Source organism: Microtus pennsylvanicus, chromosome 6 (genome assembly GCF_037038515.1).
Source record: "Microtus pennsylvanicus isolate mMicPen1 chromosome 6, mMicPen1.hap1, whole genome shotgun sequence".
Taxonomy (NCBI): domain Eukaryota; kingdom Metazoa; phylum Chordata; class Mammalia; order Rodentia; family Cricetidae; genus Microtus; species Microtus pennsylvanicus.
In genome coordinates this window covers 109,626,401-109,648,369 of record NC_134584.1, presented here as the reverse complement: position 1 = coordinate 109,648,369, position 21,969 = coordinate 109,626,401, and the positions used below count along the sequence as shown (strand labels likewise).

At 46.0% G+C, this 21,969-nt stretch overlaps 1 protein-coding gene across 1 annotated transcript; it reads right to left on the bottom strand.

Annotated features, from left to right (window-relative positions):
• Positions 1–455: 455 nt before the first annotated feature.
• Positions 456–11,895, bottom strand: Atxn1l (ataxin 1 like). The gene is made up of 3 exons (XM_075977371.1): positions 11,756–11,895; positions 9,517–9,578; positions 456–8,054 (listed from the first exon to the last, which is right to left on the bottom strand). The coding sequence occupies exon 3, from the start codon at positions 7,935–7,937 to the stop codon at positions 5,874–5,876; it is 2,064 nt and encodes a 687-aa protein (XP_075833486.1). The 5' UTR covers positions 7,938–8,054; positions 9,517–9,578; positions 11,756–11,895; the 3' UTR covers positions 456–5,873.
• Positions 11,896–21,969: the final 10,074 nt, after the last annotated feature.

The following is a 21,969-nucleotide window of genomic DNA, read 5'->3' as shown; positions in this document are numbered from 1 at the left end:
AAACCAAAAAAAAAAAAAAAAAAAAAAAGACCTAGAACTAAAAAAACCCACTGTACCATTACTGTGTAACTGGTAGTAATAATAGCAACAGATGATGGATAATGCACTTAGGATCCTTTGCGGCACACAGTAAGTAAATAAAGGTACTTGAGTGTTTCATCACTTACTGGTGGTAAACATTTCATAGCAGTGGCTATGACTGGGGTTATTTCAGCAATGTGTGGCAATATGCCAGAGTAAAGGACAGGCAGAAAAGCCATCTATTAGTCCTACTGCTGACCTTAGTCTACAGGTAGATTTCCCAGACTCTGAAATCCACACCAGTGGGGGCGAACCATGGATCAGGTAGTTCCCACCATTTGCCAAGTTTACCAAATGACCATACCATCTTTACTCCAAGTGATCCTGTCCCAATGGCCACCATCACACTGAGATAGGAAAAAGGCGCAAACACCAAAAGGAAAAGCTAGTAGTTTATATAGATTGATATATAGATATATAGATATTGATATATATTGTGTTTACATAGTCCACAAGTTAAATGCAGGTATCCATAAGAAGAGCATTAACAATAAAAATACAATCTGTGTGTAGCCAAGTACAGAGACTTAAAATGGTAAAACAGCAAAAAGGATCTCACAAAAGTACAAATATACAGTACAAATTGATTTATTTAAAACAGTTACAAAAAAGCACAACAAAATAGAGATTATCCTTAGAATTATTAATGCTTTGTTAAAGATCAGGTAGGATTAGAGGGTAAGAAATGGTATTGGGTGGGAGGAGCACCTGACTAGTTCTAAGGCTTTAGATACAATGCAGTTGATTACATATTAATTCAGCCATTACATACTGGGGATAGTGGTTGGGGGATCAGTAATTTATCTACAGGGAACTCCTACACAAATCAGATCCATCCAGACCTCCCCAGTGCCATCCTTCTCTACTCCTTAGGACCCTAAAGCCACCTGGATGACAAAATTCCCATCCTCTCTCCACCCTATTACCTATCCATATATTCTTCCCTCCCCTAAGGTGCTGTGCAAGCTGAGAGCAGTCTGCTCTCTGCAGCTGGAACATATACTGTTTGGCTACAGGGATCCTGTATGTCGAGGAAGTGTGTGGAGGACAGCCGTATTTTAATACTTCAAGTTAGCCGTGAGTACGGTCAGTCTCTTCCCCAATCCAATTCACTGAGTGCACATAAGAAGCAATGAGGGGTCCACCCTGCCTTCAGCAATACCAGCAGCTCACCAACCCTCAGTTTACAACTACACATAAAGTCCCTGGCAGGGGGTGAGGTGGGCACAAAACCACTGTGTTATCTGTTCTCTCTCTCTCAAGTACCTAGGACCCCTAACATAAAGACAGACTAAACGCTTGCAAGTCTGACATTAGGTAAAGGCACGTGGGCTGCTGCCACACACACTGCAGACAGGAACCCAGTCTGGGGCCATCTTTACTGCTAGGCGTTTGCAGTGGAATGGCTTTGGGATTACACGGACTATTGAGTTTGCAATCTACTAGGGAAAGATCCTAGGCTTAACAGGAGAACTAATAAAGAAACCTTTAACGTGAAAAGTGCATTTATTACTATTTTCCTGCTGAGGAGCTCAACAGGACAAGCCATACCACCTCTCCCTCTGCCCCAAGAACTGCATAGTCTGCAGGTTAGGAGAGAATGCAAACAACTCTAGCATCAAGGCCAGTGTCATCCTAGGCCCAGACCAGGCTTTCGGTCCAAAGATGGATCCTAGAGTTGAGAAAAACAACTGACAGCTGCAAAGACCCAGATGCTTATTTTATTATTGCATAATGTGGGAGACCTGTCCAGGGGAAGCTAGAAGGTGAAGGCTTCCAAGCAAAGGCTAACAACATCCATCTATAGTAGAATTCAGCTCTTCGACTGTAGTGTACAACTTTTCTGATCTAGAAAGTACTATAGCTTCAGTGTAGTTTAGTAAACTTAATCCTAGGAGGTCAACACACCTCTCTAAAACTTGGCCTCTGTCCTGTTTGCTTCTAGGACTGTGGCCTAATCTCCCACAGCCAATTCAATTAATCTGGTTATCTTTACTCCAAAGACCTGAGCCTTTCCCAATGTCTACCTTCAACTCATGCCAGTGTGACCAACCACTCAATATGCTTACTCAATGCAGGTTTAAATCGTGCCACCATCCTGTTCTCTTAAAATGTGTATGATACCCACTGGTAAAAAGAAAATTAATCCCAACTGGAGGAGCTACTTCAGCCACACTTCAAACTCTTCCTCAGCCCCAGAAAATGGGACAAGAATGCCGCTAGGATCAGGGCTCAAGCCCTAACGTGTTCCTCTCGTTTGTAAAACAGGCTATAAAGTGCCATAAAGGAGAGAAAAAGCAGTCTCTGGTAGGACCTGTTTCTCTCTCAAGACAGGCACATTTTTGGAGCCAATGGGCTCCGCCAACACTGAAGCCACATCCTTTCAGACCGACCAGCCCATCCACAGCATGCAGACCATCCCTATTCCACATGACAATGCTACGCAGTACCACTGGCAGAACACAAGGAAGAGCGGACAGGATGCCTGAGCTTAATCTACATGGCCAAAGACATGAAGAACAGGAGCTAAAATGGGCAACAGGCAGACAGTGAGCATACAATAGCGGTGGAAAAGCAGCACAGAGCAAAGTCCATGGTGTTAGGACCAAATGGGACCCTAAGTGTAAGGAGAGTCAGTCTAGCTCTTCTCAGGCTCCTCCCTCGGGATAAGCACTGAGACCTGAGGGCTCAAGCCCTTTCCCCACATCCTGTCTTAATAAGGATGATCTAAATCTTAGATTACTAATCATCCTTTACCAAGTTCCCCTTCTTCTAAATTGGCCTATGTATTTCAAAATACATATTGGCCTATTGTTTCAAAACTTTCTCCAAGTTCTGGGAATATCCTACCACTGACCAGGAACGGGCTGATCTTTGTCAATTGCCCAGTCCGCAAAAGCTGACAGCTAACCACTGAAATGCTCACCCTAAAAACCACTTATGTCTCTTACATACTTAGGGTAAGTACTGCCACAGCTCTGACAAGAATTCTTTTCTAGGGCGCACACTTCAGGAAAGGTAACCCACAGCTCAGCAAAAGCACATTACAAATGCATGGCACCATATTAAGGGAGTTGCTGTTTTGACTTTATCAGACAGGGACAGAAGAGAACCACAGCAGAAAAGTCAGTGCCCACTTTGTCAAAGCCCTCAACAATGCCCTTTTCCAGGACTCAGCGGGCATTATCAGGCTAGGGAGCTACAGCTAGTCTAAGTAGAGAGCAGAGTGATTTGACCGCAACTACAGCCAGATGCATGTTGGCCCCACTGGGAAGAAGCTCAGTGGTACCCCTGGTAGACATTTCTTGAGCATCTACAGTGCATGTCACTAAATTCTCATGGTGAGCCTTCCTGGGAGGCTTGCAAGAAATCCATGCATACAATAATCCCTAGGAATGAGTTGCTCATGAAACAGTCAGAGAGGAGGCCTTCTCCTACAGCTCTTATTTGAGAGAATTCCTCAAGACTCAAGCCCACAGGCCCCCACTGTAGGAAATAAGCCAGAGAAGCAGCAATCAGAGAAGGGGGCAAGAGAAGGGAAAGGCTGCAATCTCCACTGCAGCACAAGGTTGGTGTCTAACTCTGACAAACTCTGAGACCTAAGTACTTGTCAGGTAAGCAGCTTCCTTGGGATGCTTCCCTAAAAGCTCGCTGACCAGGTATCTGTTCTCAGGGTCTGGGACAGAATGTAGGGCTCGTAGTACACCAGCCAGCTTCTGTCACTCCGTTCCCGAAGAGAACCACCTTTAGCACCTGAACACTAAGAATGACTCCATTCTCAGAACTTCCCCTCCCCCAGGAGGTAGGTAAGATTATCCCCATTTGGCAGCTGGGGAGGAAGTGAAAGAGCGAGAGATCACAAGACTTGCCTTAAGTTTTGCTCATACCTCAGAAGTGTGGGACCCCTGATGACGGGCCAGGCCTTGGCCAGTTCATGTCTATCTATGAAGGAAATGCCACAATCATACTCTGGGAGGGAGAAGTCTAACTAGAGAGCTGGGTGGACAATACCCTGAGTTGCCTTCAAGAGTCTAAAGAACCACACACTCCCTCTTTTAAAAAAAATCCACACACAAAATTACTCAACCACCTGAAAGATGGTGGGGGGGGGGCAAATCTTAATACTCAATGGAATCCTACAGTCCAAGCTGACACTCTAAGTTGTAGGTGAGATGTGGGCTTAAGAAAGATGGCAGCAAATACAACCAAGACAGAAAATACTCTGTGCCAGGCAGGAGTGGCACATGCCTTTAATCCCCGCACTCTGGAGGCAAAGCAGATGGATCTCGGTGAGTTTGAGGCCAGCCTGGTCTACAAAATGAATTCCAGGAGACCCAGAACTGTTAACACAGAGAAACCCTATCTCGAAAAACCGAAAAAGAAAAAAGAAAAGAAAGAATAAAGGAGGGAAAAGTGAAACTACTCTTTGTAGAAGAACCCACCAGTACACAAGGAAACATCTGCTAAGATGTTACAAGGAATATCCTAGACTCTCAGAACTGATGGTGGAAGGGCATAGCCTGGAGATGCCAAAATGCTAAGAGGCAATGGATTGAGATGCGAGGGGACCAAACCACTGAAATGGAACATGCCCAGCCTAGGGCATGGTTTCTTTTTTGTTTCTCCACTATATTGCTGCCAGTGAAAGAGGACATGATTTTGAGTTTCTAAATATAAAAATTACAGCTGATAGGGAAACCAGAGACCCTTAGACACCAAAAACTAGAGGTCTTAGTGGACAAAGGCAGTGAAGCTACACAGGAGGCCCAGATGAAGACACCATGCAGAGGTCAGGGCAGAAGGGCGGGGGGCGGCGCAGGCACTTAGGCACAACATAGACAGACAATGGAGGAGTGTAGGTGCCTAGGGGATAAGGTCCTCCAGGTCTTTCCAAAGTTACTACTAGAGACTCAGTGAAACGCCCAAGCAGGCCTGACTTGTTGAGTGGGAGTTCTGTCAGGTTAGCCACCTTTCAAAAGCCTTCCCTAAGGCCCAGTCAGCTAGCAGTCAAGTCTTTCCCACAAAGCCCCCTGACTGGGTTCCCAGCAGGAAGTCCTTCATTCTCAGCCTGAAGGGATTTCTCTTCTCTCTTCTGCCCCTAAACAGCTAGAAAGCCTTATAGAGGAATGGTGAGGTGAGATGGAGACAGGCAGAAGCAAAGGATCAAGCAGAGTTCTGTAGATCATGGTGCTCCCCCACCCCAAACCCAGCCATAAACATCTGTAACAAAATCACCCTTTAAAGTGCACGTCTCTCCCAAGAGGAGTTCTGGGCGGGAACCTTCTCATTTCCAACCATTGGGCCTCCTGCCCACCCACCACAAAAAGGGCAAGGGGAGGAAAAAAAGGAAAGAAAACAGTTTTACTGCTGCTACTATAAGCTGTGGATCATTTTTGGCTCTTTCTTTGCTCCCTCTGCCACCTGCTCCCAAAGCCTGTACTTTCCCTTGCAGGAGCCAGGAAGGAGTAGGGAAAAACAAAACAAAACAAAAAAACCAACAGGGAGGCCCTGATTTTGGAATGTTTCTTATCCTATGTGCACTCCCACCCTTTCTTGCTCCAAACCTGCTATTCCCCCATCTCAGCACCCCCTAGGGCTGTCCTACAAGGATGCCACGGGGTGATTAATGAGCAACAGATCCTGCTTTGGGAGGCTGTCTTTATGCCTCCTATTTCCCTCAAATCTCACTGCCAAGAGAGCCATTCTCTGCTTGGCATGTGCAAATCCTCTGGCTGCTCATGATGAAGCTCACCTCTGGGGCTAAAGCCCCAGTCCTGGGCTGGGAAAGAGATTCATTTTCCTGCATTGGAACGCCCTTCGATGGACAGCTTTACCTCCTGCGGAATGAAAGAGGGACGGAGCAGCGCAGCCCGTGCCTCCTCCCCTTGCATGCTGTATCTTTGGAAGCCTGGGGCTGGCCAGCAGGCCTGAGCACCAGGCTCAGGCTGGGAGGGCTCTCCCACCCGGGAACCCTCTCCTGAAGGTTGGATCTTCCCCTCGCTGTCACATAGGTCTCTGGGCCCCAAGACTGTCCTCTCAGGTCTTTCTCGGGGTGTACCCAACTGGCCTGGGGGGGCACAGCTGGCCTGAGAAACTGAGTTACTGTTCAAGCTCTGTAAACTGATAGAGATGCAGACATCTCCCACCTGTAGCCGATGACAGGGCAGAGAGAAGAGTTGTGCAGTCCGTCCAGGGCTGCAGGAGGACCAACCCTGGCCATATACAAAAAACGGGTGCTCGGGGGGCACCTCAATGCTCACTTTGCTCTGCTGTTCACCAACCACAAAATGCAGCATAACAAATCCAGGCCACTGGCTCTCCTGTATGTCCACAACTGTGCTAGAGTCAATCTTCAGCCCCCCACTCACTTCGGCACTGCGCACAAAATCCTGGGTCTGGAGGTCCTCTACCCGCTTCAGCTCCCCTGTAGCCAGCTGAATGATGGCGCCTTTCATGAAATGGGAGGGCAAGTGGGAGGAGGTAACAGGAGGTGGTGTTGGCTCCTTGTCTGGAAAGGTGGCTCTGGCCTGCATGTCCAGACTTGATGCCACCAGGATCTCCGAGCCCACAGGCAGCAGGCTAGGGTCAGTTCCAGTGGGCATCAGGTTGCCATTGGCTACAACCACTGCTTTGGGTAAAGGTCTGTGTTTTACTGGTTCCTGATGGGACTGAGAGTAGAATACACGGGCCTGATTTTTCTCCACCAGTTCTGTAGGATTCCTGGCTGACCCTCGTCCATCACCCTGATGGTCAAGGGTATGATGGGATAAGTTAAGAGGGCTGGGTTCATCTTTCCTCTGAGCTGCCACCACACGATAGTCCTGAGAAGCTAAAGTGCCAACTACCCGCTGGACTTCAAGGTCGGTGTCTGGGGTCCCTCGGTGTGCTGGCGCCACCACCTCCACTCGTGGAGTCTGAGAACCTGAAAACTGTCCATCCACCATGCATTCTACCACCGGCACCAGTCCTTGGCCTTCACCCTTGCTGCTGGTGGAATCAAGGGCTTCACTTTCTCGTCTTATTACATTTCGCTCTCGCTGTCTCTGTCCATTGGCAGCAGCTGCTTCCAAAGCAGACTGGCCCTCCTGAGGGGTAAGAACGGGGCTGGCACCTGCTGTTGGAGTTTCATGCAAAGTATATCCAGCAGGTAGCCTAGACATTTGATAATAAATGGGCATCCGGCCTGGAGCAAGATCCAGTGGTTGAGTATTCGAGTGATGTGGCAACTGGCCGGGTGGGGAGGTGGCAGAAGAGGATTTGTTAAATGGCTGGGCTGGGGATGCAGCCTGGGGGGGAGGAGTAGCTTCTTCTGCTAGGAGGGAGGCATATGGCACAAAATGTGGAAGGTGAGTAGTAGCAATGTTGGCAGAAGGAGAAAGGAGGGGACTAGGCAGGAAATTAGGTGGCACAGCATACGGAAGGCTATAAGGAGGCCCAATAAACTGCAGTGAGGTGGATGGGAGCTGAGCATAGTGGACTGGGGGATAGTGGATTCCTGGATGTTGAATCAGTGAAGACGCTACATTAAACGTGGGGGGCAAGGGGCTCATGTTCACAACAGATGGGAGGCCAGTTGGTGAAAAGGTGGCAGGTGGTACAGCCACCTTATACAGCATGCCATACTGATCTACTGTTAGACCAGCGATGGCCTCAGTTCCATCACCCCCAAGGCTGACTCTGGCTCCTGTCTGGCTCTGCCCAGCCACCACGACCCCTCGGGACCATTCAGAGGCATCACTGGAAGGTGTGTGGTTTGTGGAGCAGCTCGTAGTTCTCCCCATATCCTCGCTGGTCACAGGGAGGTCTCGTTTCTTTGGTGGAAGGCATTCCTGACTCCTCTCATGAACAGGTTTCATATTGCTTTGTGGTGTTCCTGGAGCCTGGATGGGGTTTGCTTGCTCCTTGGGGCATCAGAAGGAACTTCTCTGTGGCTTCCCTGTACCTTTCTCTGCTGATGGCTGGGGTGCCCACATCTGCTAGGGAACAAACCAGAGGCAAAGAAAAGTAACCCAGGGAATCAAGTCAAACAACATATCAAGAATTGCACCCAAGGAGAAAGCTGTAACAAAGGAAAGTAGTGAGAAAAGGAGGCATGAATCTTTTCACTTGTAAGCTAAGAAAAGAAAAACCAGTCAGGAAACCACAAAGCACAATGAACATTAAAGATGCATAAATAACCTGAGGGTTCCATGACCTCTTCACTACCAACTTCTGAGTTAGTCATGCTTTTAAAGAGACCCTTAGATCTTCTCAGGTTCCTCCCGGGAATGGGGCTTTCAGCACATCTTTTGTTGTTGTTGTTGCTGACTCTTTCCTAAATTTCTCCTTTTGTTACCAAAGACTAATGCGTCATCTTTCCCTGAACATATGGCTTCATTCTTGCTTCCTTTTCCCAGCTTAATTTGGCTTATGATCTCACTTTCTCTCATTTCTACCCCAAGACTGGCTAAATCTATGTCACTAAATGCTGAGGTTTACTTGTCTCTCTTTCATCATCATCATTGTCATCATTAAACCTTTGTTCCAGCATCATTAAATCTTGTTTCAGTCAGATGGTGGGGCGCACGCCTTTAATCCCAGCACTTGGAAGGCAGAGGCAGGCAGATCTCTGAGTTCAAGGCCAGCCTGGTCTACATAGTGAGTTCCAGGACAATCAGGGCTACACACAGATACCCTGTCTCCAAAAATCCAAAACCAAAACCAAAAACCTTGTTCCCTAAACATATTATGAACTGTAGTATCTTTGTTGTTGTTCTTCTTCCAAGAAACTTCACATTCCGACTTGGACCCCATGAGAGAATGACTATTTTCACTTGTTCTATAGCTTGTTTCTCCTCCCCCTCTCTAAAGTGAAACAAGTCAACTTTGACGTCTCACAGACTTCCCATTCCCTACTCTGGTTAAGACTTCTTCGTATTGATCACTTTCAATTTCTCTTCTACTTTCCCCTTTGTTTCTTTTGCCAGTAGCTTCTTATCCATTATAGGTCTGCTCTGGGTATTATTTCAGAAAATTCTGGTCCTATTTCTCCTCTCATGTATGTTTACTTACTATTTTTAGGTCTATGATTCAGAAGAAAGTTTCCTCTCCCCTTTCTCTTATTGTCACTTTTTATAATCATTTTATCCACTGTCAAAAAGCATCTATTTAGAGCCACTGTGATGGCACATGCATATAACCCCAGCACTTGGGTGATGGAGTTAAGAGTTCAGGAGTTCAAGGTCAGCCCTAGTCTGGGCAACACGAGAACCTATCTCAAAAAAAAAAAAAAACCAAAAAACAGAAAGCAAGCTTCTTTTTCATATGAACATGTCAATGCATATGAACTTCACTAATAATTTTTCTAATCAAGATGAGTTCTGTTCTGCTTTTTCATTGTCACATGCCAAAATTTTTAGCTTTTTTTCCACAACAAGGAACCCAAAGGGCTTGTACCTGAGCTTCTGGTGGTACTTCTGAGCAGTTGTAATACGTGTCCCCTCCTCTGGCTTGTAAGCCTACAAGACAGAAGTAAGGATGCAGTAAGCAGGAGGCTGACCTCTCAGCCCCCCTTGGGAGAATCATGAAAGATAATTCCAAAGCCACCCCCCCAAAAAAATCAAAGTCCATGAGCTCTTACTTCACTCCCAACCTGAGAGGTAACAGCACATTTACCCAGAGTGCCAGGAAATGGAAGGGAAAAAGGTTCCCAAACTAGTGAGATGGCTAGCAGGTAATGCACTTGATACCGAGCCTGGTGACCTCAATTCCAGCCTTGGGACCCACGTGTGGAGAGAATTGACTCCTGAAAGCTGGCCTTTGGCCTCTACACACAAATTAAAACAAAACAAAACAACAAGAAGAAAGATCTCTTATAATTTAATTTTTGTAACATATCCTTGGGAAGAAATTTCCATGTGTCAAATTTCATTAGGTTTTCTATCAGCATATTCTTTATTCCCCAATGGTTAAACTCATTTCCAATCCAACTTTTGCTTAAACGAACAAATAAAACCAGGAGACTTAAAACTGTTTACATGTGAACAATGAGAAGCAGGGAGTTTCACCTTTACTAAAGGCCTATGAGTACGCAAACGTGGAGATTATTTAAATAAGAAAGGTGGCACAAGAGGAAAAGGAACAATTATTTATGTTTCTGGGGCAGAAAAAGAGGTCAAGGGGCTGTTACTCAAAGTGAAAGCCCTATTAACAGATTTTCTAAATAAAATTAAAAGGGTTCCTCTGTGAGTGTGTGTGTGTGTAAGATTTTCTAAGTGACAACTTCACACTACTGACTGAGATGTGAAAGAAACAAAGTATCTCTTTGATCCTATGTAGCTAACAATGAGGAATAAAACTATCACTAAGCTACCAATATCTGAATCTGCACTTGCTAGAAACATCAATAATTAAAGAACATGGTCTTTCAAGGTTCTAGATGCAGCTCAGTTGGTAAAGCGCCTGCCTACCATGCATCAAGCCCTAAGTTTGATCCCTAGACTGAACGTGGCAATCCTCACGTACATTCAAATATACAGGATGTCAGAAGACAGCCTGGGTTCCATAAGACCCTGTCTCAAAGGAAAACAACATAAACAAACAACAACAACAACAAACGGGCCAACAAAGTTTTAACAGAGTTAGCTGTGTTGACTAGTTCTGAGAAATTACTGCCTGTTCTGTCAAAGTCACACAGAATACTGCGAGCCTCGATCCAACTCACAAAGTACACAAAAGGTGAAGATGTGGAAAAACAAATTGCTAATGCCACTAACAAATCACAAATTGGGTATAAGTCATGCATTTATTCTTCATCAACAGTTTTTAACTGAAAGCACCCAGCTTATCCCTTAAGACCCAAAACGACGCTTTCTCTCTGTAGCTAAAATAGCCAAGAAAACCTGTCTCTAGGTCATCAAGGAGTTAGCAAACACAAGATAATGAAAGGACGGAAAGAGGCAAAAACTCTAACAACCCCCCCCCCCCGGCCCCAAGAAGAAAGCCAAGCCTGCGCACCAGGTTCGCACAAGGCAAAACACTTCAGAATCTGAAACCTGGGTGTGGGTGTATCGAGCAGCTTTGGAGAATTTCTCATGGCAAAGGATACAACTTGTGAACCCAACTGAGCTAAGGGGCAAGGGAAACGTTCTAGAGACCTGCCGATACGGAGGGGAACGCAGCTCCTCTTCGTGCCTGGATTGGAATCAAGAGGCTGCACACCGAGGGAGACCCAAATTCGCTGAGGGAAAAAGGTGCGCCCCCCAAAAAGGGAGCAGCCTGGTAGAGACCTGTGGTGATGGCTTTTGCTGATTCCGCAGTCCTTGTTCCGGCAAGGGTAAGGCCTGAACTGGGCATTTTAGGTTTAGAGAGTAGGGGGTCGGACATCGGGCTGAGGCCAGGCCCCGCTGGCTACGCTTCCTTTTTGGGGGCCCCTTCCCGCCCTGAGAACTCGGACATCCTGGCCCGGGGGACAACACCCCCGGGGTATCAGGGCCTGAAGCCGCCTTCCGGGCCAGGCGGGAAAGCAACATCTAGAGGACTAGGCACGGCCTCTTTCGCTCTCTCTGCCCGCTGTTTGGGGGGCCCTCGGCCCGTAAAGCAACCAGCTTCTAGGGGGCCTTTCCACCGGAGCTCCGAACCCAGGCCCGCTCGGCCGCAAGCCAGCCCCGCGGCCACCACTCCAGGAGACACTCACCGGCCCATTTCACGGAGCTCCCTGGACTCCTCCCGCTCGTCCGGGAGCCGCCGCCACCGAGGACGCCGCCATCCCCGGCCCCGGAGCCGCCCCACACCCAGCGGCCCCCCCAGCCGGGCGCCCGGAGATGGCGTCAAGCGCATCCCGCCCCCGACGCGGAGAGATAACGTCACGCTCCGGCCAGGGAGCGCCGCCTACCTTAAAGAGGAGGAAGCTGGCCGTCTGCCTATCACGTCCAGCGCCCCCTTTGGTAGGAATATGAATGCCTGTCCCTCTGAATGGGTTTAGTGAGGAGAGATTGTCTCCTTCTCCAGGCCAGGATTCCCTAGAGAAGTTTTCTCAAGCCTTAACTAGAAATCCAGACAATGGTAGTCCCTGGGGAACTCTGTTTAAGAAGTCCCAGAATTTACTGGAGTGGAAAGATGGAAGGGTCATTGTAGGGTTAGGGTGAGAGAGCTGGGCCCAGGCCTATTCAAGGGTCAAAAACCTTATAAAGTTATAAATAGCCCCAAGTGGACCCAGTGCAGGACCTACGGGAAGAGGAAGCAAGTACTGGAGACCTACAAGTGTGGAGAATGAAAAGGCGGTATTTGGTTCAGAATAGCGGGAAGCAAGTTGTTTTCTTACAAGGTTTGTTTATTTATTAGGTATACAGTGTTCTGCCAGTACAGGCTTGCACACCAGAAGAGGACACCAGGTCTCACTGTAGATGGTTGTGAACTACCATGTTGTTGCTGAGATTTGAACTCAGGACCTCTGGAAGAGCAGCCAGTGCTCTTAACCTCTCTGAGCCATCTCTCCAGCCAGCAAGTTGTTTTCTGATGTGAAATGCTGTCTCCTTAATTCTAGTTCATACTTGAACAAAAAAGTTTGATTGACTTAAGTGAAAACAAAAATGAAAAGCTGATTTGAGAATTTGGGAGGCTGCTGATTGGAGGTTGCTTTTTTGTTTATGTGTTTGATTTTGAGACAAGGTCACAAGTAGCCCGGGCTGGTTTTAAACTCCTTATGTAGCTTGAGGTAACTTTGAACTTTTAATCCTCCTGCCTCTGTTGCCCAAGCGATGGTATTACAGGTGCATTTATTGCTTTTCTATTGCGGTTATGAAATACCATGACCAAGGCAACTTACAGAAGAGCCTATTTGAGAGTAACCGTTCCAGAGGGTTAGGAGCCCATTCTGGTGAGAAAACATGGCAGCAAACAGCCGTCATAGGAGCTGGAGCAGAAGCTGAGGGCTCACATCTTGAACTGTAAAACAAAGGGAGTGAACTGGGAATCACTTGTGGCCTTGAACCTCAAAGCTTGTCCCTAAGGGTACACTTCGTCCAGCAAGGCCATACCTCCTAAACCTAAACCTACCTTAATAGGGCCAAGATCCAAACATCTGAACCTATAGGGAGCCTCTCTTTCAAACCACAACAGGCATGCACAACCACATTTGACTAATGCTTGATTTTGTGTTCAGATTACAACTACACTGGGATGCAAGCCTTATAAAAACAAATTGAAAGCCAGGCGGTGGTGGCGGTGGCGCGTGCCTTTAATCCCAGCACTTGGGAGGCAGAGGCAGGCGGATCCCTGTGAGTTCCAGACCAGCCTGGTCTACAAGAGCTAGTTCCAGGACAGGCTCCAAAACCACAGAGAAATCCTGTCTCGAAAAACCAAAACAAACAAACAAAAACAAATTGAATCTGGCAGTGGTGGCCCCTGCCTTTAATCCCAGCACTTGGGAGGCAGAGGCAGGCGGATCTCTGTGAGTTCAAGGCCAGCCTGGTCTACAAGAGAAAAGAAAAGTCAGACAGCCATATATTAGGTACCAGGCCCTAGCTGTCTGACTTTTTCTTTTCTTTTCCTTTCAAAACTACTTTAAGTTCACTACTAACCTAGTGGAAGATGTAGAAAGAACTGATAAAACCAACCAAGCCTGGTTGCCTATAATCTCAACACTGGGAGGCTGAAGCAGTAGGATTGCTGCAAATTCAGGTCAGCCTGGGCTACCTAGTCCCAAAACAAACAAAACCTTTTCAAACATTTTGTGCAGTGAGAAAAATAGCAGGAATGCACAGTGTAATATGTATATAATGTTAAGAGATACACTGTAGTTATTTATGTGTGGCTACAAAGAAACAGTAGGATACATAGTAGTGTTTCTGGAGAGGAAGATAGAACTGGACTGGTGGTCAAAAGGAAGAAAAACACCTTATGTTACTGTTGCAATTATAAGAATATTATCGCCGGGCGGTGGTGGCGCACGCCTTTAATCCCAGCACTCGGGAGGCAGAGGCAGGCGGATCTCTGTGAGTTCAAGACCAGCCTGGTCTACAAGAGCTGGTTCCAGGACAGGCTCCAAAACCACAGAGAAACCCTGTCTCGAAAAAACCAAAAAAAATAAAAATAAGTAAAAAAAATAAAATATCTAAAAAAAAAAAAAGAATATTATCTTAGAATAAAATGGACGTGGTGGTGCACGCCTCTAATCCTAGCACCCGAGACGTGGAAGCAGAAGTATCAGGAGTTCAAGGTCATTGCTAGCTAACAATAAACTGGAAGCCAGCCTGGATTACGCGAACGAGAACCCAAGGTGCCCGCCCGCCTTTAATCCCTGCACTCGGAGGCAGAGGCAGGCAGAGTTTCCTGCACTTGGAGGCAGAGGCAGGCAGAGTTCTGTGAGTTCAAGATTAGCCTGGTCTACAGAATGAGTTCCAGGAAAGCCAGGGTTGTTACACAAAGAAATCCTGTCTTGAAAAAACCGACACAAAACCAAAACAAAAAGCAAAATACCTATATGTACCTATGTGTGTGTGTGAGAAAGAGAGAAGGGGGGGGGAGGTGTTGGAGCCCCAACTCCAGTCGTCTGGAAGAGCAGCAATTGTTTTCGTCTGCTGAATCATCTCTCCAACTCCTCTTTGCCAATTATTTTGCCCCCTTTTCCTTGTTTTGTTTTTGCATTTTCTGGTTTTTTGTTTTTGGTTTTTCGAGACAGTGTTTCTCTGCAGCTTTGGAACCTGTCCCAGAACTAGCTCTTATAGACCAGGCTGGCCTCGAACTCACAGAGATCCTCCTGCCTCTGCCTCCCAAGTGCTGGGTTTAAAGGTGTGCGCCACCACTGCCCAACTTGGGTTTTCTGTTTTTAAGCTCTTATCTTTTATCTGCCTCTCTTCGAGCTGGAAGTCCTTCACGTTCTTCCTTTGGGTTTTTTTTTTTTTTATATCGCTGCTGAGGTCTTTAAAGGGTGTTTGGGTCAGTAGGAACTGAAAAGTGGAACTTCAGTCTGTTTTATCTACTTCCCATTCCCTGAATATTTATTGAATTCCTTTGCTGTGTGAAGTTGAAATTCTTCTGACGGGAGAGCCTGAGTTACTGTGGTGGAAGTAAAGAAGAGAGAACCTGGTTGTGAGGGTTATTCCTCTCCCTAAGCCGGCAGGAACTGGAAATCTACACTAGTTTGGTAGTTCCTCTCTGATCTCTGTATACCTGCAGCGCAGCTAGAGGAAGCTCAGAAAACTTCCCCAAATCTGTGTGACAGCGGGGATTGGAGCAGAAAGAACCCTGCTAACTTAGGGAAGCATCCACGTCAGAACAAGAGGAGGCGGTGGTTTAGGTGACCCTTTCCACGCTGCCACGCTTTTCTTTTGTTTGTCTCAGGATGTAAAGCGTCCCTTTAGGAAAGGAGGAGCTTCATCTTCGGACAGAAATAATTAATCACAAACACACTCTGAGATATTTAGTTTTTTTTTTTGCCTAGCATTAGATTGTTTGTGTTTTGTTTTTAAAAGCATTTCTCATATACAGTGTACCTGACAAGAAAGAAACACGAAAAAACTATTAATGGTTTATTTGTGTGTGTGTGTGTGTGTGTGTGTGTGTGAGAGAGAGAGAGAGAGAGGGGGGGGGGAGGAAGGGACAGAGGGAGGGAGGGAGGGAGAGAGAGGAGGGAGAGGAGAAGTTATCTGATATGCAGGTCAGAGGACAACTTGCAGTTGCTTCTCTCCTTCCACCATGTGGATCCCAGGGACCAAATTTAACCTGCTCAGACATGCACCAAAGTCTTTGTTTGAATTACAAGGGTCATATCTAAGCAATTAGCCCACAGAGAAGCAATTGCTTTCAGGTCATTGTTGAGCCACCAAGAATCTCTTACGCAGAGTTCTTTAAATGAATGGAGTAGATATGGGAAAAGCAGATTCTCATACGACACCTTCTTCTTGCCGGTAGGAGGCTTGCTCAATAAGATGGTTTGTGAGCCACAATTCCTTGGAGTCTAATCATGCCCAGCTCTTCTTGGAAAGCAGATTGCCTTTGGGTTAATTTACAACAGATTATCAATTGCCCGAGACTCCTGAGGGGAAAAAAAGGTAAAGTAAATATTTCCTGCAGTCCTGCAAGCTGCTTCTTGGTTATTGTAAAATCCCCAAGGTGACATGTCTTCCAAGACCTCACTTGGAAGTTTTGAAATTTAAAGGACTGCCTCTGGCCTTTGGGGATGTGCTGGTTGCTCACTAACATGATCCACTTGCTTCAAAGGTCTCCACAAACTGTTCTGTATCTTGACTGGATCAAAGTCAACACTGGTTCTAAGAGTCCACTCCAGTTTTGTAAGCTATTGCCTTTAGGGAAAACGTGATAAAGAGAATTCCCAGCTTCTCTGTATTGTTTCTTACAAAATGGGAAGCCCATGTGATCTCCAATCCTCTCAAAAAAGAAAGTTTAACTTCAAGTTTCCAAAGGTCTAAAATGTAACATGACCAGATTGCTGGGACCTCTTCTGACTTCCACTGGAACCAGACACACATGTGATAAACAGACATATATGCAAACAAAGCATTCATACAATAAAAAATAAGCTATTTTAAAAAAATTGTTCAAGCGGGCGGCGGTGGCGCACGCCTTTAATCCCAGCACTCAGGAGGCAGAGGCAGGCGGATCTCTGTGAGTTCGAGACCAGCCTGGTCTACAAGAGCTAGTTCCAGGACAAGCTCCAAAACCACAGAGAAACCCTGCCTCGGAAAACCAAAAAAAAAAAAAAATTGTTCAACTCAGAGACTAACGAGTCCAAGTGTAGAGAATAAGTGACGTGCTCAGCCCCAAACAGAACATCCACTTTACCTCCTCCCCGCGTGGTGCAGGGCACAGAAGAAAGAGGAGGTGGAACGATTGTGAGGGCCCGGGATCTGGGAGTACGTCTGTACAATGGTGTCTTCTGGTCATGACAGGGCTACGTCATGACAGAGCTTATGGCAGCTGCGGCTAGTTGAACAACAGAAGATCGAGTGAGCAACCATCTCACCAGGCCCCACCCCAACTGAGAGTTAAGGGCTAGTGAAGGCTGCTGGGAAAGGGAGAGTCAGTTTCCCTCAGGGGTGTGGCCACACCCTAGTGTATAACCCTATACACCCATGTGCATATGAATGCCACTAAAGGGACTCAATGGCCTGTGAAGAAGAAGAAGGAAGAAGAGGAGAAGAAATAGTAGGGAAGTTGGGAGGGAGAGGGAGATGTGGGACGGTTTGGGAGAAGTCAGACTACATTGTGTACATATATTGAAAGTCTCAAAAATATATAAACAAAACAAAATACAGAGAAACATACCTGTGACATGAGTCAACAGATAAAGGCACTTATAGTGCAAGCCTACAACCTGAGCGCAATACCTGGAACCCCTGTAAATATGGAAGGGGAGAACCAGCTCCACAAAGTTGTCCTCTGACCACCACATACACTGTTTCATATGTATACAAATATATCATACACACACATATTAATAAGTAATTGCTACTGGAGTTGCTGACTTATGATAGGTTAAAAAATTAAATTTGGATTGGAATTAGGGCAGAGTTTCCAACAATATCTGAAATGGCACTAAACATACTATCAGTTTTATACACATTAATGCAAATCAGATTCATAGCATTGATAATTATGAACTCAAAATACCAGTCAACTCTGAAAAATGTGGATGATGTCCTATGCCCTGCAATACCAAATAGTCAACTATGATTTCATTCTTTTTCAAAAATGATTTATTTAACTTTGTTTTATGAAAACTGGTGTGAAGATGTCTGATTCCCTGGAACTGGAGTTAAAGACAAGTTGTCAGCTGCCCTATGGGTGCTGGGAATTGAACCCAGTTCGTTTGGAAAAGTAGCCGCTGAGTCATGGCTCCAGCCCTACCATTTCATTCTTTATGCAAGAAGAAACATGTCCATCAATCCCATTACAATGCAAATTTGCTTTCACCTTTAATGAATGGTGAGATTACATATACCCAAAATTTGTTTTATGATACATATCTTTGCTGGGTGGTGGTGGTGCACGCCTTTAATCCCAGCACTTGGGAGGCAGATGCAGGTGGATCTCTGTGAGTTTGAGGCCAGCCTGGTCTACAGAGCAAGTTCTAGGACAGCCAGGGCTGTAACACAAAGAAATACTGTCTCAATAAACAAAACCAAAAACCAAAACCAACCAACCAACAAACAAAAAGAAATCTCTGTCAATGCCATTGATCCAAAACTCTTCAATTTAGCCTCAGGTAGATTTTTTTGGCAAAGGGAAGAAAGCAACCATATTCTTTGCCAAAATATCACAAAAACAGTTTCCAGATCACTTACGAATATTCTTCTCGTCTGAAAACACAAGCTAGGCTGTCATAATCTACATTGCTCTCAGCACCACTGTCTTCTATGTGTCTAATAGTATGGCTCATTAAGCCCCATATAAAGTGTGCAACCAGTTTCCTCATCCAAAGTCCACATGGCCCCAGCAAACAGCACAGTCAGGCCTGCCACGGCAATGCCCTGCTCCCTGGGACCGACTCCCGACTTCCTCAGTGTTATAGCACTGTAAAGAGTCACCATGACCTTGGCAACTCTTATAAAAGCGAGCATTTAATTGGGGCTTGCCTACAATTTCAGAGGTTTAGTCCATTCAGTCATGGCAGGGAGCATGGTGGTATGCAGGCAGGCGTTGTATTAGAGAAGTAGCTTAGAATTCTCCAGCCAAACCCACAGGCCGTAGGAAGAGAGGGACTTTGGGCTTAGAACGGGCTTTTTGAAACCTCAAAGCCCACTCCCAAGGACACGTTTCCTCCAACAAAGCCATACCTCCCAACCCTTCCAAATGCTGCCACTCTTTATGAGCTCATGGAGGCCATTTCCTTCAAACCACCACAAGGGGAGTGGACGTACGTGCAGGTGCCTGTGGAGACCTCAAAGGGCAGCGGCTCTCCTGGAGCTGGGGTCACGGGTGCTGTGAGCCTTCCACGTGGGTGCTGGGAGTCCATCTCTGATCTTCTCTCTCTCCATCGCTCTAGCCCGCAGACTTGCCAATGCTACACTGTATGTCTGCATGTCCTTTCATTTGAGCTTTGGACCTAGAGGCTCGTGCTATTAGCCAGACAGACATTATTCTCTCTCTCTTTTTTTGGTTTTTCGAGACAGGATTTCTCTGTGGTTTTGGAGCCTGTCCTGGAACTAGCTCTTGTAGACCAGGCTGGTCTCGAACTCACAGAGATCCGCCTACCTCTGCCTCCCAAGTGCTGGGATTAAAGGCATGCGCCACCACCGCCCGGCTCCATTATTCTCTTTTTACAAACGAAAAAGTTTAAATGTAAGAATAATTTAAACAAGCCGGGCGATGGTGGCGCACGCCTTTAATCCCAGCACTCGGGAGGCAGAGGCAGGCGGATCTCTGTGAGATTGAGACCAGCCTGGTCTACAAGAGCTAGTTCCAGGACAGGCTCCAAAACCACAGAGAAACCCTGTCTCAAAAAAAAAAAGAGGGCTGGAGAGATGGCTCAGTGGTTAAGAGCACTGACTGCTCTTCCAGAGTACCCGGGTTCAATTCCCAGCAACCACATGGCAGCTCACAACTGTCTGAAGATCAGTTCCAGGGGATCTGACACTTCACACCAATGCACATAAAATAAAGTTAAATAAACCATAAAAATATTAAAAAAAAAAGAAAAAGAAAAAAAAAAGAATAATTTAAACAAAACAAATCAGTGCTGTCTTACCTAAATTTGTCATTTTAAAAGGTAGACAAAAAAAAAAAAAAAAAAAAAAAAGGTAGACAATAGTCTTGGCCTTTTGTCACCAGGGGTTCTGTTTTATCACCTGGGCACATAATACATGTGTGCTAGCATTGTTGTTTTTTTTTTAATTCATTTTTTCCAGCAGATTATTTTTATTACTTTATAAATAATACCATTCAAAATTTCCACCTCCTCCCCTCCTCCCACTTCACTCTCTCTCCCCCACCCACTTTCCCCCTCCCCCTCCAGTCCTAAGAGAGGGCAGGGTACTCTGCCATGTGGGAAGTCCAAGGCCCTCCCACCTCCATCCAGGTCTGGGAAGGTGTGCATCCAAATAGAATAGGATCCCAAAAAGCCAGTACATGCAGTAGAGACAAATCCCAGTGCCAGTATCATTGGCTTCTCAGTCTGCCCCAATTGTCAGCCACATTCAGAGGGTCCAGTTTGATCCCATGCTCGTTTAGTCCCAGTCCAGCTGGATTTGGTGAGCTATCATTAGCTCAGGAACACTGTCTCAGTGGGTGGACCAACCCCTCCTGGTCCTGACTTCCTTGCTCACCTTCTCCCTCCTTCTGCTCTTCAACTGGACCTTGGGAGCTCAGTCCAGTGCTCTGATGTGGGTCTCTGGGACCTCCTGAAACTGAGAAGCTTCTGTAAAGCAAAGGACACAGTTATTAAGACAAAAAGGCAACCTACTGAATGGGAGAAGCTCTTCACCAACCCCACATCATCTGTTACTGGGGTTTGTAGCTGGAGGTTTCTCTCCCATCTGCCAGTTCCCAAATAACCACTCTGAGGCTTAATATTAATTACAAGCTGTTTGGCCTATTAGCTCAGGATTATTATAAACTAGCTCTTACAACTTAAATTAGCCCATTTCTATTATTCTTTTTTTTTTTTTGGTTTTTCGAGGCAGGGTTTCTATGTGGTTTTGGAGCCTGTCCTGGAACTAGATCTTGTAGACCAGGCTGGTCTCGAACTCACAGAGATCCGCCTGCCTCTGCCTCCCGAGTGCTGGGATTAAAAGCGTGCGCCACCACCGCCCGGCTCATTTCTATTATTCTATATTTTGTTCATGTCTTGTTACCTCACATCTTGTTTCTTCAGCCACTGCTGGCATCTCTCTGACTCCACCTTCTTTTCCCCTGTATCTGTTTGGATTTCCCACCTAGCTATATCCTGCCCTGCCATAGGTTAAAGCAAGATCTTTATTAACCAATGGTAATTCACAGCCTACAGAAGGGTGTCCCCACATCAGGGGTTGTAATAGCAGCTTAGCATTTACAGGAAACACATCTAGCATGATTGTGACTTCTTTTCTCTGAGGTGTCTAGGGAAAAGGATTTGCCTATTTTGTACTCAGCTATATATGTTTCCATGTCCCTCAGATTCAAGTGATAATCAAATGGTAAGCATCACTTTTAGGGTTTGGCAGACAAAGTATATAATTCTGGGGATTGAATTTAGGTTATGAAGCTTGGTTTTTTTTTTTTGTTTTTGTTTTTGTTTTTTTTTTTTACCTGCTGAGACATCTTGCTGACCCTTTATCTGAATCTGTGGCAAGTGACTTCTGGGATTTTTCTCTTACTAGATTCTTAGGTACACAAGCAGGAATGATATCTTTCTGAGTCAAATGTCAAAGTTCGGAAAGAAGTACCCAAAGGCTTCTGTTTCCTGAGCTTAGATAGTTGTCACGGTAAAACAGAAGTCATGCTTGCTACAGTCACAAATAGCATGGATCACAGGAATCAGCTATCCACTAGCCAGGCAGAAAACACTGAAGTGTGCTCAGTGCACCCTGGCATTTTGAGAGAGATCTTGATCTTGTTCTGTTTTTTCCACAGCGCCCTTCAGGGAGTAATTAACCTGCAGGCCGTTGACTACAAACACCGAGGTCTCCTTAAGGCTCCCAGGGCACTGACATAGCAACGGTCTCATAACAAATTCCACACGCTCCCTGCTAAGATATCTCTAAGCATTTCTGGTTTTGAAAAAGTTGTGCAAGTGCAGAAACAATTTTGAGGATCATCAAATAAATTGAGCACGTGAGAACATTTCCCAGAACTCTAACATGTACTTTGTCTCCTGCAAGTTAGGTGCAGTCTGTATCTTCTAGGGCAAAGCAGTCAGAATACCTCCAAGTCTAGACATAGGGAATATGAAATGTAATCGAGCATGGTGGT

Excerpts from the sequence above, each read along its gene's own strand:
- Atxn1l (XM_075977371.1), bottom strand. The coding sequence starts at position 7,937 with ATGAAACCTGTTCATGAGAGGAGTCAGGAATGCCTTCCACCAAAGAAA.